Genomic DNA, 17,650 nt, shown 5'->3' on the forward strand with positions numbered 1-17,650 from the left:
CTTTTCTTCTATTTTAATGCCAATAGAAATGCACTGAGTTCTTGCTGTGATTTTTATTTGCTCTAAGAATGCTGTTGACTGCTATGCTTGTGATGTATTAGCATTCATACAGATCTAACATTTGTTAGAGAGCTTTAATCTCTCTGATGACAGCAACAGCTGTCATGACCCTATAGCCCCCCTCATCTAAAATCTCTCGTTATCTGACTCACACAGACGCACACACACACACACACACACACACACACACACAAACATTATACATACTGAATATAGCTACAAGTTAGTGTACCTCAGACTTCCTTTCATTCATTTGCTGTGCCTGCCTGCCCAGTAGACTGTTGACATGATTTACAACAATGCATTTTCCACATTACATAAGCACGGATAATAAATAGAGCTGTGGCATTTGCTTTGGCATTCAAGAACACAATGGGATTTGTAACATTGCTGGTTCGAGACACGGGTTAAAGTAAGTGAGTAAAAATATTCTGCTAATTCCAGCCTGGGTGTAATGATACATTACTATAAGCAATGTGAGTGAATGTGTGTGTGTATGAATGTGAATACTGAGTAGACTTAATAATGTACCATGTCAAAGGAATAGTTTGGCATTTTGGGAAATTTAGGAAGAAACACTTATTTGCTTTCTTGCCAAGAATAGATGAGAAAACCACTGTCATGTCTGTACGCTAAATATGAAGCTACAGCCACATGGCGGTTAACTTAGCTTAGCATGAAGACTGGAAACTGGGGGAAACAGGTAGCAGGGCTCTGTCTGAGGGTAACAAATTCCTCCAAAAAAGCTAAAGCTCAGTATTCTTTTTAGCTTTAGAGATGCTGGTTGGCAGTTTATTTTTATTTTGGACTGAGCCAGGCTAACTATTTATGCTAACTGCTAGCTGTCTGTCCAAAGGTAAAATCTCTAAAGCTCACTAATTGCCTAGCAACCCTATTGACAGTAAGAAGTCACTGTGACCACCCAAAAACCTTGACTTGTGGTGATTTTGTTACCTTAAGGCAGATTTTTATATTATTCTAACTTTGCAACTGCAGCTGAAGAACTTTTTACTGTACTTCATTTTTAAACTAGGGCAGGAGGATGGAAGAGGATAATTGAATATGAGTCTCAGTCCAGACTGTGGTTTGCCCTCTGTTTATTTTCTTATGCTGGCCTTCCTAACCCTGAGCAGCTGCTGGATATCAGATGTCATGTCTGTGTCCTTATACACATGACCCTAACAATCTGAGGTCATTTTCTGTTGCTGATTCAATTATGTTCTCTCTCCTAACCATCTGTTCCGTATAGTCAGACATGAACACTCCACAGTGTTCACGTATGGTTTGAATGCAGTCTTCGATTTTTTTAGGCTAAGACTCAATCTGAGAACATGTCTGTCAGGTTTGGAGTGTGACGAGAGTTAGGAACCAGGTGATCTATCATCAATGGAGCTACTAGTAAGTAAGTTCTAGCGCCTTCAGGGACTCACTGTTTTTACTGTCGCCCCCCTGAGGGGACCGACGTCCCTCCCACGTGTCAGTGGGCTCTGACAGGACGATGTCTAAATCTGACACTTTCCATTGGCTGGGAGGGTTCCTGACGCCACTCCTCTCTTCCTCTGCACGGCCACACCCACAATCACAGTAACAACCACCAAAACAACATCGACATGCACAACACCAACGTCACCATGATGACATCATAACGACATCACAAAAAAACGGTAACAGCAACCACCACCACCACAACATCAACAAATGACAAAACAATAATCACAAAATTCACCAATAACATTAACACATCAACATGTAGGATAACAACAACAACAACAGAGAAGGGGAAAGGAAACAAAACAGGAGCCAACAGACAGGAAAAAGAAATAGAAGGACAGCAAGTTAGAGCTCAGACAGAGATATAAGACAGTGCAGCTACAAAAGTGAAGTGAAAGACTGCAAACTCTCATGGACCTACCTGAGAGGGAGCGGGTGTGGCTGAGTGGGGTGGGTTTGGGTGGTGGATCAGCTGGCAGGGGGTACCCTGCCTCCTGTCTCCCCTCAGCTGGAACCTGGATGTAGGGGCAGACAGCCGCCACTCGACCCAAAACCCCACCACCAGGGTGGGAAGAGGTCTGAGGGGGAGACAGGCCTCCTCCTCCTCCATTCATACGACTTAACTAGAGGAGTAGAGACAAAGAATGACAGTTACAGTTACTGTCAAGCTAATTTTAAGCTGCCAGGAAAAGTTAAAAGCATTTCTATTAGCTGGTTCAATGTGAACAGAAATTCATGATTAGAGTGAAGTCGTACTTCTGCTCTCTTTTTATGCAGTCGTTCTCTCAGGTCTCCGATGCGTTGATCCATCACTGTCACCTGGGCGTTCCTCTTGTTCAGCAGCTCTTTGTTCTGGGCCAGCTTGCTGCTCTGCTCCAGATTATGACGGTTGCGGGCCTGAAACACACAGCAGAGTCACATAGTCTAAACATGCTCCATTTGGTGAAAACCATTCCCAACTAAAAGAGCTTAAGTCTAGAGGACTGTATAGTTTACCTGCAGCTCCTGGTAGAGTTTCCTCAGCTCTAGGGCTGCTGGACCAGACAAGGGGTGATCCTTTCTGACCAGTGGTAGCACCATGGGACCCAGTGGGTGCCCCCTGAGCTGGTGCAACTGAGTGTAACTGAAGGCGCCCTCTCCTCAAATCCTCCAACTGTTGAGTCAACTGAAAACACAGTTTGTAAAAAAAAGAACTCACATCACTCAAACTGTACTTAAACCAAGTCATTGTTGGTCACATTTTGCTTGTTTTTGAATTTCTGTTTTAATAAACTTTGAACCTAAATCGACCCTGGACATTACCTGGTCGACTCTGATCACTGCAGACTGCAGCTCCGCCTGCTTCTCCTGAAACAGGCTGCTGACATGGTCGATCTCTGCAGCTGGAGACAGACACCAGGAGAAAAGTTAGACACATTCACGGTGAAATAAGATCACCGCTATTGTCTTTATTTTTTGTGTGAGCCCATTTGAGTGTGTCTCTATGTTTTTGAGTTTGAATGCATCTACAGCAATATAAAAGATAATTGATCTACAATACACATTGTAATATATTATCTCCTCACTTTAAGCAGAGGGTATTTTTAGGTATACCGGGTGAGGGGTTAAAATATATACACATTGTAGTACTGTTTTGCACAGGATTCCCTCATGTTGCAGCAGCAAGACTGTTTCAGCAGATTAAATTCATGGTACATAGTCCTTTTAATATGTAGTCATAAATTGTAGTGCCTGTAATCCATTGTCATCATAACTATGTGTTCAGTGGGTTTAGGCTTACAGAGGTTTCCGTTGATCAGTTTACTGTAGTCGACTTGTCCTCTCATGGCTCGGATCTTCTTCAGCTTTGCCTCCTGGGTCTCCACTCGCTCCTTCAGCCGCTGCAGCTTCTCAGCTTCAGACTAAACAAGAGAGGAGAAGACAAGCAACACAGGCTAAATATCAACTGAATAAACAGTGTATGTTTTAATATGCCATACCCAGTGACTCAGCAGATGGCACATATGGATTGTACAGATGGTAAATATGGGCAATATGTGTTGTATTAGGACAGAGTTGATAAAATGTGAACTTCTCCTCTAATATTTATAGAAGACAGACAGACATATGGATCCCACCTGTGTCTGACCCTGGTTAGATCTGCCCCCCTGCTGAAGATACCTCAGCCTCTGCTCCTACAGGAAAAGAAGATGAGGACATGAAGAATTTTGAGGTTTTCATTCACGTCCAGCAACATTTCAGTTGCACAGACACTATGATGGCACAGTTATGATGCCAGTTAGTTGGACTAACAGCTATAAACATTCATCATCAAACACCTCTACACTTTCTTCTTCTCTCTTCCTCTATGACAAATAGTGCCTCTCACTTGAGGGTCCTGAGAAACACTTTTCTCAACCTATTTGTGTGAGTCATTGGTTCCTACATGACATAATTCAAATGATAGATTTCTGTCTGTATCTGTGGGTTGTTGTTTCTTTCTTTTTTTTCTTTATTCTTTCCTCTTACTAGAGGACGATAATAATATATATTCCATAATCCAATCAAATTTTAGCAAGACCTGAATCAAAATCTGATGACAATTGTGGGGTTGTTTGCTTTTGTTGGCAAGACGCCATCAGTCAAATCTGATTAAACCACACCCATACATACAGGCCTGCTGATGCAGATTAGCTGAGTTTGTAAGTATTTCAGGGGCTTTAAATGTAACATAAAAGTCAGGAAGAGAACAATCTGTATGTGTTTCCTCTCTCACACTATCTGGTTAAAAAAAGCAGAAAAATGTTTTGCAGTGTTTTGAGTCATAAATCAGAGTTGTCAGCCCAGCACTGTCAGTTTGTCCTCTGATTCTGACACACACTTAAGTTTATTATGTGTCAACAGTTTCACATTCATCAACCTGTCATTTAGAATTGTGTTAATACTGATTGATAAAGATGCTGTCATAAGAGAAATAGAGTATAAGTATTACAGCTGCACATGGCACATGCTGTTATTGCATTGATAATGGAATTTTTATCAAGTGATAATATTTCATACAAATACTATATATTGGTTTTCATGTGGATGTGCAGTGGCTTTAATATAAATGGTGAGAGAAGAGTGTGTATTGAAACTGACACACACGATCACTCATTTCCTCAGGAGAAATTTTAGCTTGTTGAAGCAGCCATGTTTAAGGTCCCCATTACCAATGCAATGATACATTTTTATTACTGTACTGTGCTCAGTGAGCCCTCATTAATACACCAAAAAAGTCATGCTTTATGACTTTGACTCAGATTCAGCCCCAATATTTCACTCTGCCACTCTTTCACCACATCATGTATAATTTTGGAAATACTGATTTTTATGTTTATGTATTCATGTATCCAACCACCACACACGTTATAAAACAAATATCTTGCAGAGAAGGAATAGAAAGAGAGAGACAGAGGGTAAAGCAGGGCCTGTCGTGTGATGCTGACTGAAGCAGTTTACACCTCTCCCTGTACGCTGGCACGTAGTACAGCTGACCTGTGTGTCTCTCTCAAACACACACACACACACAGAGGAAGAGGGAAATGGAATGTTGGCAAGAAGCCTCCAATCATTCACTGGAACCACACACACATTCACACACTAATAACACATTACATAACAGTAGCTTGTTTCATCACATGGACAGCACAGGAGTAAACCTGCATGTGGAAGGTGGTGGTAGCTGTGTTTTGGATTTTTTTTTCATAGAAAAGAATCATACTACTGCTCAGATAATGGAAACTTCCTTTACATGGCGGCTGGGAGACTTTTCCACCCTGAGAGGGAAATACTTCAATACTTACACACTGGAAGGAAACACTTAATAGCTGTCATCTCAGCAAGGAAATTGCTGCTTTTAAACATGCTGAATATCAGCATAAAGTTGCCACAGTTGGCCTTGAAAAACCACAATTGGCCGAATCAAAGTTTCCCTGTTGAAAACATTTGTATATATTTTAGCCTTAGTAGACACTTTATCAAACGAACAGAGGGACTTTAACAAATTAAAAGAATCAGGTTGTGTTTTTTTGGCTCGCCCCTCTGACTCTTTCCTGGAGTACAGTTCTGCTTCAGCTTCCCAGCAGCTGTGGTTCCCCCTGATGACCTCACTTCCTGTCAGCTCAAAGGTCACTTCCTGATGTGGGAGTGGGGGACAAGTGACCATCATCTGTGTCTCCTTCTCACACAAAACCTGGAGGTGAATGGTTGTCTACTGCATTGAATGGAGTTGTTCTTTCCATCCAGCCCCTAACCCTGACCTGGATCACATGTCCCGTTTCCAAGGAAGATGTATGAGCCATGATCCGTATACACACACACACAGACACACACACATTCCTCCGAGGCCTTACCTCCTGTCTTGGCTGACCTTTCCAAGCACACTCTAATGTAGATAACCTTACACTTATCTGACAGGTAATCCATTCAAGTTACCTTGGCGACCAGCATCTGTTGCTGAGCCTCTATTTGTTGCTGTTGTCTCGTGGCCATTTCCTGGAGCTCAGAGAGGGTCAGCTCCACACGGGGAACCTACACACACAAAAGGTGCATATATTAATACAGCATGTCCATAGAAAAAAAAGCCTATGTTTCCCCTTCTGTCTCTCCATTACACTTAACTTATAGGACTGTTACTGACAAGATGACACACAGCTGCACACACATCACCTCACACTTAAGGTCATAGAGCACCTTCAGTGTGCTACAGAAATGTTATTAGGCCAGCAGCTGGTGGCCTTGGCGGAATGACAGAATTATAGTATTGGGTCAGGGAAAATAGCCGGAATCCTATCTGCCCTGGTCATTACAGCGCTGTGACACAGACATCAACATCAGCTGGAAAAAAAAATCATATCACACTGATCGTTTGTCCTGTATTTTACTGTCAGAGGAGTGTTTTATCAAACCAGGACACCTTGTGGCTGTGCTTGTAGATGTTGTACAGAACAAACATTTCTAGGGCTGTATGAGGAAACGTTTGTCCGTGTGTGCGTATTTTTTTGGGGGGGGGTGGGGCTGCGGGGGGGAATGCCTTTAGCAGACAACAGCGGAAGGCTTCAACCCAGCCATATCCTGCTATTGTGTATGTTCACTCATGGATACACACAGACAAACAGCATCCCAGTCTGTTACATTCATTTCCAGGATTCAGCGAGGCCAGACAATGCTAACATTTTCATACATTGTCCAGAGGGAAATATGATCAAGCTACTTTCAACACCGTGCAGCTCTGCACTGCATCATAATAAAGCTATAATGCCACTGAGGAGTACAATGCAATACAATATTAGCATTATCTTATACAGCAGGTTTTAGACCAGGTCTACTTAAAGAGTCCTGGGACCAAGGCTGGGAAAATTTATTTTCCACCTGGGATTAAAAGATATTATAATACTGCTGAACCTCAAACAGACTTACAGTTCATTTGGGTCTCAATCCAGGGTAACTCTGATTTATAACCCAGAGTAAAATTGCCTGGTGAGTATATGAGTTATTATAACACTTTTTTAGTTTTCTGTGTAGTGGAGGAAAAATGTCCATCACTTTCTACAGTATTCAGTTTGCAATATAGTATATTCCTTCTACTGAAAAAAAAAAGACTTTCACTGCCTCAAAACAAGTGTTTAGCTGTCAAACAGTGCCAAACCAAACAGTCAGAAATATAACACCAGTAGTTCAAATAACAGCAGTTTTTGTACGTTTGACGTTTACACATTATGTGGCCCAAAGTAAGAAAATATGAACAGGAAGGAGCCTAATATGAAACCCGGAGGAACCCCAGAGTTAATAAGCTTTGAAGAAGTAGTTATTTCTAATTGCAGTGGGTCAAGGTCAATTTTGAGGTGCTTCTTCTATGCAAACTCAGAATTTAAGGAAAGTGGCTGGTGTGTGGTGTAAAGGATACACTAATAGCTATAAGTGTTAATCAGTCAAAACAGATCTTGATCTGAAAGAGAATACCTAATTAAATCAAGGTTATAAGATTTCACCTGGATTACACACAACAATCAAAGACATTTTGAGACCTCTGCTACATGTCCAATCTGACAGAGGTAAATGGACTTTGGTCTGTGATGCTCAAAGCACTGGAAAATGATATTTACAAAATCCCTGAACTTCTTTATCCACAACTAACGTGCCAGATACTCTAAATAATCCACAGACTTCAGTGTCAACACTTTTAATTGGGAACTATTGTTTCCTGTACATAAACTCTTGATATAGTTGAACTTGATTAGTTACTTCAACTGCCTGTACTGAGCATAGCCTTGAGATAGTAGTTGATGGAAGCTGGAGATATATCAGACTGTAGTGAGCATGATTTAAAGGATCTAGGATTTAAGAATAAGGACTTGAACAATATCAAACAGATTTCAATCAAAACTCCATCTCAGCCAGGCGTAAGAGAGAAACTGTTTGGTTAAAATGGTTAAATGTTATTGTGCTGAATAAATGTTCAAAATAAATCTTCACATATCTCAGTAAAGACTTCAGTGCCATGACTCAGGGAGGAGCTGATGAAAAACTCCATTACCCTGAACAGGGCTCTGGGGTCTTGGCAATTCTCAGATATGAAATCAGTAAAACAAATTAAACCCACCGGCCATTTAACGGCTCAGAGAGTAGAAGCTCTAACTCTGGCAGCATTAGCACCATGCTAAATATCAGTATCAGTGATTAATGACACTGATAGCCACACTGTGCAGCAGACAGCATCACTGCCTTCAGGCTAACCTACAGAAATTCTCACTGACATTATGCAGACGCACACTATTCCAGCATAATGCAGACTACATCATGTTTCAGACGATGACATTATGCACATTACATTGGTTTTCCAGTCAGTGGTGCCACATATCATTAGCTAACTGCTGATCTATGGGGTTCTGCAGATCCTCACTTTGATGTGCATTATGAAGAATCTGCAGATACAAACTGATCTCCTGCCAATGCACTCTGGTCCAGTGATATCACCTTAAAGGAGACCAGGCAGTGTAACATCACTGTTCTCATGTGGAAATATTGCTAATAGAGATGTAGTAGTAATAGACAGATTTGAACAACACAAACTCCAGGAGCAATCACCATATAAGGCAATGACAATCTTCAGTGTTCTCTAAAATCTGCTGCATCTATTTTATCTATTTTTCTTCACTTCAATTCAATCCACTACAACTGTACTGTCACAAAGTCTGCCGCTCTAATGCTCAGTTTTTGTTGGCACTGTCATAGAGGTATTAATTCAATTATATGTTTTAGCACTGAGGTCATAGTTAATGGTGGTGCTGTGCTAAACTGTGTTATATTCAGAGGTGTTTCTACTTGTACATGTACTAAATGCATGGGTGGCAGTATGGTGGGGTTAGATAAGGCCACAGCCTAACAAGGATTAGCCCCATGAAGCCCCACCATGAGTCTGCCAGATGTTTGACATACAAATGTTTGTCTGATTTTAGACGAGCAAGCTGCTGTTCACTGGAATCACATGGGTGAGTTCATTTTACTCACGTCACACACTTAAACATGCAGTGTGAACACAACACTGACTTGTTAGCCAACAGTTGCTAATTTACACATCCAGTAGTTATAGAGCAACATTATCACTGATTTTGGAGTCATATTTCTGGCTACCGGACGAGTCTAAGTCCAATAGCCACTCACATTTAACTGAAATCAGCTGCCTGTTGCCAACAATAACACTATGACAGTTGTGAGAGTGAACTAGGACAATAAAGTTGTCGGCCGGAAAACCAAAACAATAAGCTGAAAGTCTTTATGAAGCTGAGGCAAGCTGCAGATTTGGCTGATAATTCACTGTAGGTGAAACACTACAAACACATTGCCATTTGAAAATTGTCATTATAAAACACTGATTATAGCTGCTACAAGTATACTTTTATGCAGTTTGCTGTCACACTGGTCACAGACTATAGTAGCTTGTGCAGTGTTACTCACGCCTGGCAGTGCTGTTAGCAATGTTAGATGGCCAGCAGATGAAGTAAGCAGCCCGGCGCACAGCCTTGAAACAGAACCCTCACAAACTAGTGAGTGGCTTTTTTCAGAGCTGGTTGGAATATTGTGTCACTGAAAAACAGTAACGTTATGTGTGAATTCCCTACAGTCCCTGTCTGTGTTACTTGCTTTTTGACATGTGAACTGTGTTTTCCCAAAGCAGAATGCTGTGTATTGGTCCTATCGCCCAATCACTTCAGAGAGCTGAATACACTTTTTTAACCTTAAAGTAAAAAACTATTATTATTATTATTATTATTATTATATTATTATTGTGTTTTTAGCAGGCATACTATGATACTTGAAACTGACTTTCAAATCTAATTTCTATTAAGTCTAACTGTCCCCACAAGAACAACACTGGTGCTGCCTATGACTAAATGACATGATAATATGCATTATGTCCATCATGTTAAGAAGTGTTTAAAAGATGAGTAAGCAGAGTTTTATACAACTATCACTGTATCTGAGCTTCTAACTCCAATCAGTAGCAAATCATTGATTCTTGGAGCTGTCAGAACTACATTTTACATGTAGCTGGAAAGGCTTGGTCATCAACCAACAATAAAAATCAAAAAAGCTGACATTTTAAAAGATATTATGTTTCCTTGAGCAAACAGTAGGTAACACTATCTGCGCTGTCCAATATCTTGCTGACTTAATCTGTGAGATTGTCACCGGATCGCTCGTCAATTAAAACAGAGAGTGTGATACCTTGCTTTTCTGGAAGTGAAGTTTATATCCTGAAATTTCTACCTCACTCATCTTTCTAATGATGACATGCATCCTACAGCTAATGAAAAGTTAACAGTTCACCTGACACTTTAACAGCGGTGTCATGTATTCTGCTGCTCACGCCGCTGAGACGCTGCACAACATCCTGCAGTCTGCGCTGCTCGGAGTCACACCCCCCCCACACCCCCCAGCTGACATTAACATGCAGTTTCTATCAGGCTCCTGCTGTGCTGTATTTACCTGCAGGCTGTCCCATGTGATCCTGCAGGAGCGGACTTTAATTTTGCTGCATTGTCCTTCAACAGTAAATTCCTGCACCAAATCCACCTCATTCCACTCCATCCTCGCACAGCCGCTCACAGAGACACAGACCCGGACCTTAATGGTTTCAGATAGAAGAAATGTTTGCCAGAGGCTTGAGGGAGGAAAGCTTAAATGGAGGAGGGGGAGGAAAACGAGAGCGATCCTTATCACAACTTTCCCTCTCGTCCGCCTGGTGATGTGCTGTGATTTACGACACTCTCTCCCCCTCGCTCTCCCTTCTCTCTCTTGCCCACGCTCCATCCCTCCCTCCCCCTTTTTCTCTCTCTCTCATCCAGACTCTCTCTCAGTTATTGGTGTGTTCTCATATGACGTGTAAACAGAGTGGAAAGCCCACTAATGGGACACTGCATTCAATTACTACAAACATGTGAACCTATAAACTGGTGCAATAAGACAGAGGGAAAGTCATTAGGTCTGTCTCTTTTCACATAGAGTAGCTTCCTCTTTTTCTCTATCTTCCCATCTTTCTATATCATCCTCTTTTCCACACCTTTACCAGTCCCTTCTAACACCTCTAATGATCTGTTTCTGTATTTCCCTCCAGCCTTTTAAATATCTCTTGATCTTCCTTCACCCCTTCTCCCTCTCTGTCTTTCAGCATCTTTCTTGACCCCTCTCTTTACATATCTGCATTCCTTCATCTCTCTTTCTCTCAATCCTTGTCATTCCTCTGCAGCTGGCTTTTTGCTGCAGCGACATCCCCTGCTCCCCCCACCACCACCACCACCACCCTCCACACACACACACCTCCCTCTTTCTCTCTCCCACTTTCTCTCAGAAGGGAAATCACTGCACCACAGCCTGATGGGGCACTAGCTGCTTTCAATCAACCTCTGACTCCAGCTCCAGATGTGTGTTACGAGGAAGATGATGATGATGATGATGATAAAGGTGATGCTGGCAGATTAACAGCCAGTGGAAGCGTGCACAGCAATCTCGTGGCACACATTCCCGCCAGATGCAGCACAGGCGTGCACACAAACACACGTATGTGCGCGCAAAAACAGACACACACTAGAGTAACAGCTGACTCCTGCTGCGTCACATTCTCCCCTTCTCTCTTTCGGCTGTCTCGCTCTCTGCAACACACACACACTGACATGTGACTTAACTGCTGCGTCATACATTTTCTCTTTCACTCTGTGAAACAGACACACATCTGTCTCACTTGGCGAAAAGATACACACACACACACACACACACATCCAGCAGGCTGGAATTTTTGCCAGTACTGCTGTTTCGGGGTGCAGGCATCTGTGGGTGTGAGTTGACACACTGACAACATTAAGTGTGGGACTATTTAACAGTGATTCATTATGTTTTCATAATTAAATATAACTTATTTTTATCAATGGTATTGAAACTGGCTGACATTTTCATTAATATTCAGCAATTGTTAAAGGCTGAAACTGATATGTTTGAACTACTTAACTTTCCTTCAGGAATTGGACTCTTTTCAGGCCCTTAAAACCACTTAAAGACATTAAAATTCACTCAAACTATTCACAGGCTTTAATTATTTTGGGAGAGTCAGCAGCGCTTCAAAGAGAAAAAGATTCAAATTTAGGGGGAAACTGTAGCAATTATGGCCGAAATTGCACTAAATGATTAAAGCACATTAACATCATTAATCATTAACATCCTTGTGCTCCCTCCATATCACTGGCTCCATGTTGACTGAGTGACATGTGTGCAATGAAGTGTGATTTTGTGCAATGTCTTGATGTGTTGCAGTCCTGTTTGGAAAGCCTATTCATTCACCCCAGCCAGATTAATGCAAAGTTACTTTCTGGCTCACAGGTTCATGTGAAGTTCACTTCAAAGCTATGTAAATGGAACATCTCTGATCACTGATCAAATGGATAACAATCTGGACCTGAACCATTTGAACCAACAAAACAAAAACATTTCCTTAGCTAAACTGATTTCAGGCCAACATTCACTTTCCTCTGATCAGGAGAGCTGAATATAAAGTGTGTAACACTGGTACTGGTGGAGCTCAGTGTTGCCATACTGGGTGGTTTTCAGCCCATCCAAAACTGCTTTTATTTGACTGGGTGGGTAAAAACACTTCTGGGCTGCTTGCAATCACTGGAGCTATTTCTTGAACCCATTGGGTGGTTTTCCCTTATAAAAAGTTTTAGGCTACATTCCAATGAATCAGCCCTTTCTGCCCTCCAATTAGTATAGAGATTGACAGAGACACTGGCTGTGTCCATTCTGCCACAACTTTAAGAAGCTGAAGAAGAGCAAGAAGAGGAAGACACTGACAGAGCACTAGAGGCATGAAATAGAGAACTGATGACTGCCAAAACCAAATGTCATTTCAGTTCATTACTGCTCAAAGTTTTTTTAAATGATGTTCCAAAGTGAAAAAGCCTCATAAAAGCTTCCAAACTATGTAGCCCACACAGAAGACTAGTGTTACAATAATTATATAAACCTTTCACATGACCAATAATTCAAATTCTGATCATGTGATAATTCTGGCACAACATAGCTCCATAATTCTTTCTGTAAGAGTGATATAGTATAGAGCTGTTTTGGAACCAGCCTGATAACCATGTTAATAAGGTATTATGTAAAAGAGACTCTGAATCTGCCATTAATGATCCATTCACATCTCTGCTGACACCTCATTAGGCAGCAGTCACTGCCACCTCTTAGAAAATCTGTTACTGTATTTCACAAGTTATTTGTGGTTTGGTTATTCTCAAGTTTTGTTTGTGCATGTCGTAATCTCTAAGTTGTTAACCCATGGATGTAGCTACTGTGAACCATGGCACAGACCTGTGATTTGTATATGTTAAGAAACTCTGGATTTTAAATATTTAAATTAAAATAAATATATTTTGTATCTTTACTATTGTTTTTTTTTATTTATTTATTTTTGCTGGCAATGCTGCATTAGACGCAGCAGCTTCACAGTAGGTTCAAGGCTCTGATTGGACAATTTGGTGTCAATCAAATCTGGCATCCCAGGCAGTGCTGCCTATGGGCTTGACAGTTGGAAATCCTCAATGCGGTCACTCTGCCATGCACAGACCATGTTACACAGAAAACTCTGTTCACATTGTTTCCTGTATCTCAGTGTACAGATGCCATTTATTCAGAGTGTGGGAAATGTTTCACTGTGAGAATTTACTCAGGATGAAGCCCTGAACAGTACTTTTAATGGGACATGTACTTCTGGTGAAGCCTGATTTCGAAATTCCACTGTACTGGTGTCAATAAATTCTCTCCGCTGGTCTTTGCTGCAGTTTTTACGTATGTTCTGATCGCAGCTATAATCTGAAGCACATGGGAATATTTGACCTTCTCAGTGTGTATTATGCACACATACAAGGCACACAAACACATGCACACACACACCACACACACACACACACACACGTTGTTCTGATCATAGGTCCCTCTAGCAATGAAACCCATCCCATTCCCATCTGCTGTACGCCTCCAGTAAAAATATTCCTCCTAATCTACAATAACAACCCTCAGACATTCCTGCAGCTCCAGCTGGAGCAAAGGGGAAAACTCTGTTATCAGAACCACTCCAGTGACTAACATTCAAACAGCAGGGTGGCCTGCTGGTTACAGAGATCATCCTGTAACTGAGGGGTCACATCTTTGAACCCCACTGCAGACAGCTTGTCCATCACCAAACATGTGTCCTGACTGTGTCTTTGAGCAAAACAATGAACACCTAAACCAGAATTCAGGAATAAAAACAGGCCAGCTGGATTTAGGCAACATTCACTTGTGTCAAAGGTCTGAAGCCACACAATACCACCCAGTGGTCATGTCAGTGGCAAGCTTTAGAGAAAATGTTAAATGCACATTTAATACCAGTATGCTCTAAGTGTTGTTTATGGCAGCCAAACCTTTAAAAAACTCTCACTAGGTCACATCTAACAATTCAAGTCTGCCGACGCCCCTGAACCCAAGCTGTTGTATAACCTACTGAGGCATTTCTACTGATGACATACAATGAAAATATTCATCTTAATCTACGTCAACACAACCCCTGACATGTGTGTTTTGTCAAGAGCATCACAAACACACACAGATACACCTGACTTCTTAATATATCCCTCAGCAGTGCTCTCACACAGCTGGATGGGATTGAATTACGTGCAGTTGGATCAACAAAGTGAATCATGTGTGTGCGTGCATGTGTTAACTCAAAGTGTATGACAGTCCCCGTGGTTGTTCCGAGGTTAGAGGCGAGGTTTGTAGGAGGCTGTGTTGGGGAGAAGGACGCTATCTGGAAAATACCAACATTCAGCAGTTATATTTATCTGGCAGTTATATATTTCTTTTGCTAGCAGCTGATATTGTACCATAGTGCTATGTCAAATTCTTCCATAATATTACAGTAAACATAGATACTTATCCAAACACTACCTACTACTAATTCCAATTAGAGGTTTTCTGTTTAAAGTAAAGCTAGTTTAGATGGGAAGTCATAAAATAATGCAAGGGCTCACCACCCCTGTGAGGGTGTGCTAGGTGTTCATGTCATATCATTAAAAAACCTTTCATGTCAGCCTCCATATAATTTCAAGTTGGAAATATTAGGAGTTTCTGACATTGACAATATCTACCATTTGGTGAAAAGAACTTCAGACATATTAACAAACTGTGGGCAGAATACCTGTAATAGCTGTTGCATCAAAATATAATCCAATATTAACACAAATTCATCTTATTTTATAGAAATTATGCGAAATTTGTTTGAATCTGGTTTTACTTGATTACAAACTGCTACAAATGCGTACCTCAAAAAAGCAGTTATTTAGGCTATTTATTTTCAAGGTTAGCACCAGGGCTAACCTCCTGGGAATACTGAAAGCATTCCCATGTCAGAGTAAAGGCTGTTTTTCCCTGTTTATCCGTGGTGCTTCCTGTCTAGCATTTGAAATGCTGGACAAAAGTCTTTGGGACTTGATGAAAGAAAGAAAAATGGTGTCACTGAATCTTAGTCAGATTTGGCCCATTATCCACCAGCTGCTGGTCGCCTTCAGTGCCCTAAAGGATATGGGCATTATGTATACCGACCTAAAACCGGATAACGTAATGCTTGTAAATCATAAAGATTGCTTGGTCGGAACTACTTGTTGTATAATTGTGCGACAGCAATGATGTCATTAACGCCACAGAGAAAACAACCCAAGTTGTCCGAAAGTGTTTTAACACATAAGTGATTTTGGACACAACCATCTAGTTCCAGTGAGAAACTTAACATTGATGATGCTAAATGTGATTACACAAAGTTAGCTCTAAAGGTAGTGAGGGTGTATTATGCCAGACAGGCATCACAGTAAGCTATCAAAAGATGACCTTCATGTGCTGTGATGTGACATCATTTATTTATTTTTTGTTTTTTTTCAAATGTAAAATCTTAAACTGTTTTGCCTTTCATCTCCTTTGATCCTCTTATGACATCATGAAATTTATGACATCATCAGTGATGATGTCAGAACCCACTTTGCATAGGGCAGAGACTCTCAGAAACTTTCCAGTTACATTGAGAGTTAGAGGAGAAGTGAAAGACACATTACAAAAGTATTTGGAAAAATTTTTCAGCAAAAATGTCGTCCACTGCATCAACTTCAAGTGAGGAGGAAGTGATACAATTTCAGAAGTATGACGTACTTCGTAGCGGTACAGCTCGCTATTTATTATTAGAATTTAAGGGAGAGGGATGTTTTGGCCAAGTGGCCAAGTGCTTCAATTTACAAACTGAAGAAATGGTGGCCATAAAAATTCACAAACATAATAATAACAAGAGTATTCAAAATGAAGTTGAAATGTTAAGACAACTCAGAGCTCTCGACACAGACAAGAAGAACATCGTCAAATTTATTGACAATTTCGAGTTCCATGGTGCTTCCTGTCTAGCATTTGAAATGCTGGACAAAAGTCTTTGGGACTTGATGAAACAAAGAAAAATGGTGTCACTGAATCTTAGTCAGATTCGGCCCATTATTCACCAGCTGCTGGTCGCCTTCAGTGCCCTAAAGGATATGGGCATTATGTATACCGACCTAAAACCGGATAACGTAATGCTTGTAAATCATGAAGACCAACCTTTCAAAATCAAACTTATTGATTTTGGACTGGCCATTCCAGCCCATCAAGCAGAAGTGGGCATGGTTTTGCAGGCACGCGCATACAGGTCTCCGGAGGTATACTTCGGCCTGCCCCTAACAGAAGCTGTTGACATGTGGGGAATGGGCTGCATGATGGGTTTTTTCTATTTTGGTCTTCACCTCTTCCCCTCAGATTGTGACTATCACTGGGTGAAGGCCATTCTGCACATGCTAGGTCAGCCTGAGCACTATCAGCTGATTACAGGACAAAACACATGGAAGTTTTTCAAGCGGGAGAATTCTGGATGGAGACTGAGGACACCAGTTGAATACGAGATAGTGACTGGAGTCAGGCCAAAAGTTTCTCAGAGGTTTTTTGACATGGCTCAAAATTTAGAAGATGCAGTGCGGAGATGCCCATCAAAACGGGACCCCATTGAATATGAGGATAGGATGGCATTTTTAAGCCTCCTGAAACAGTGTCTGCAAGTGGATGCTGAACAGAGGATTAGTCCCCGGGAAGCCCTTAAACATACATATGTAACGATGGCTCACCTGGGAAATAGAACCAGCTCCTATGTAGATACTGCTGGTATATTAATGGCTGTTTCCCCTGGAAGATTTGGATGGATCTGATGATTCATTCAATCCACATTACAAAGATAACACTAAGTCAAGTACCAGTGAAGAATATATCTCTTATGAAGACTCATTCCTCTCATTCATCAGTGGCGAAGATGATATCTTGGCAGCTACCAGTGAAGACTCACCCCTCTCCAGCTTCAGTGGCATAGATGACACAGAATCAACAACCGGTGAAGACTCATCTCTCCAAAGCTTCAGTAGTGAAGATGATTTAGAGCCAGCCACAACTGAAGAAAGTAACGCAGACTCATCGTTTGCAATCTTCAGTA

General features: G+C 41.3%; 1 protein-coding gene across 1 annotated transcript in view; it reads right to left on the reverse strand.

The window, feature by feature from the left end:
- Positions 1–17,650, reverse strand: part of LOC108897994 (apoptosis-stimulating of p53 protein 1-like) — a 43,106-nt gene that overhangs the window by 11,408 nt on the left and 14,048 nt on the right. The window contains 8 exon segments of the mRNA XM_018697827.2: positions 1,973–2,174; positions 2,308–2,448; positions 2,548–2,601; positions 2,603–2,716; positions 2,854–2,933; positions 3,332–3,452; positions 3,669–3,725; positions 6,007–6,102. Coding sequence (XP_018553343.1) covers positions 1,973–2,174; positions 2,308–2,448; positions 2,548–2,601; positions 2,603–2,716; positions 2,854–2,933; positions 3,332–3,452; positions 3,669–3,725; positions 6,007–6,102 — 865 coding nt within the window.

This window comes from Lates calcarifer, linkage group LG19 (assembly GCF_001640805.2).
Source record: "Lates calcarifer isolate ASB-BC8 linkage group LG19, TLL_Latcal_v3, whole genome shotgun sequence".
Classification (NCBI taxonomy): Eukaryota; Metazoa; Chordata; class Actinopteri; family Centropomidae; genus Lates; species Lates calcarifer.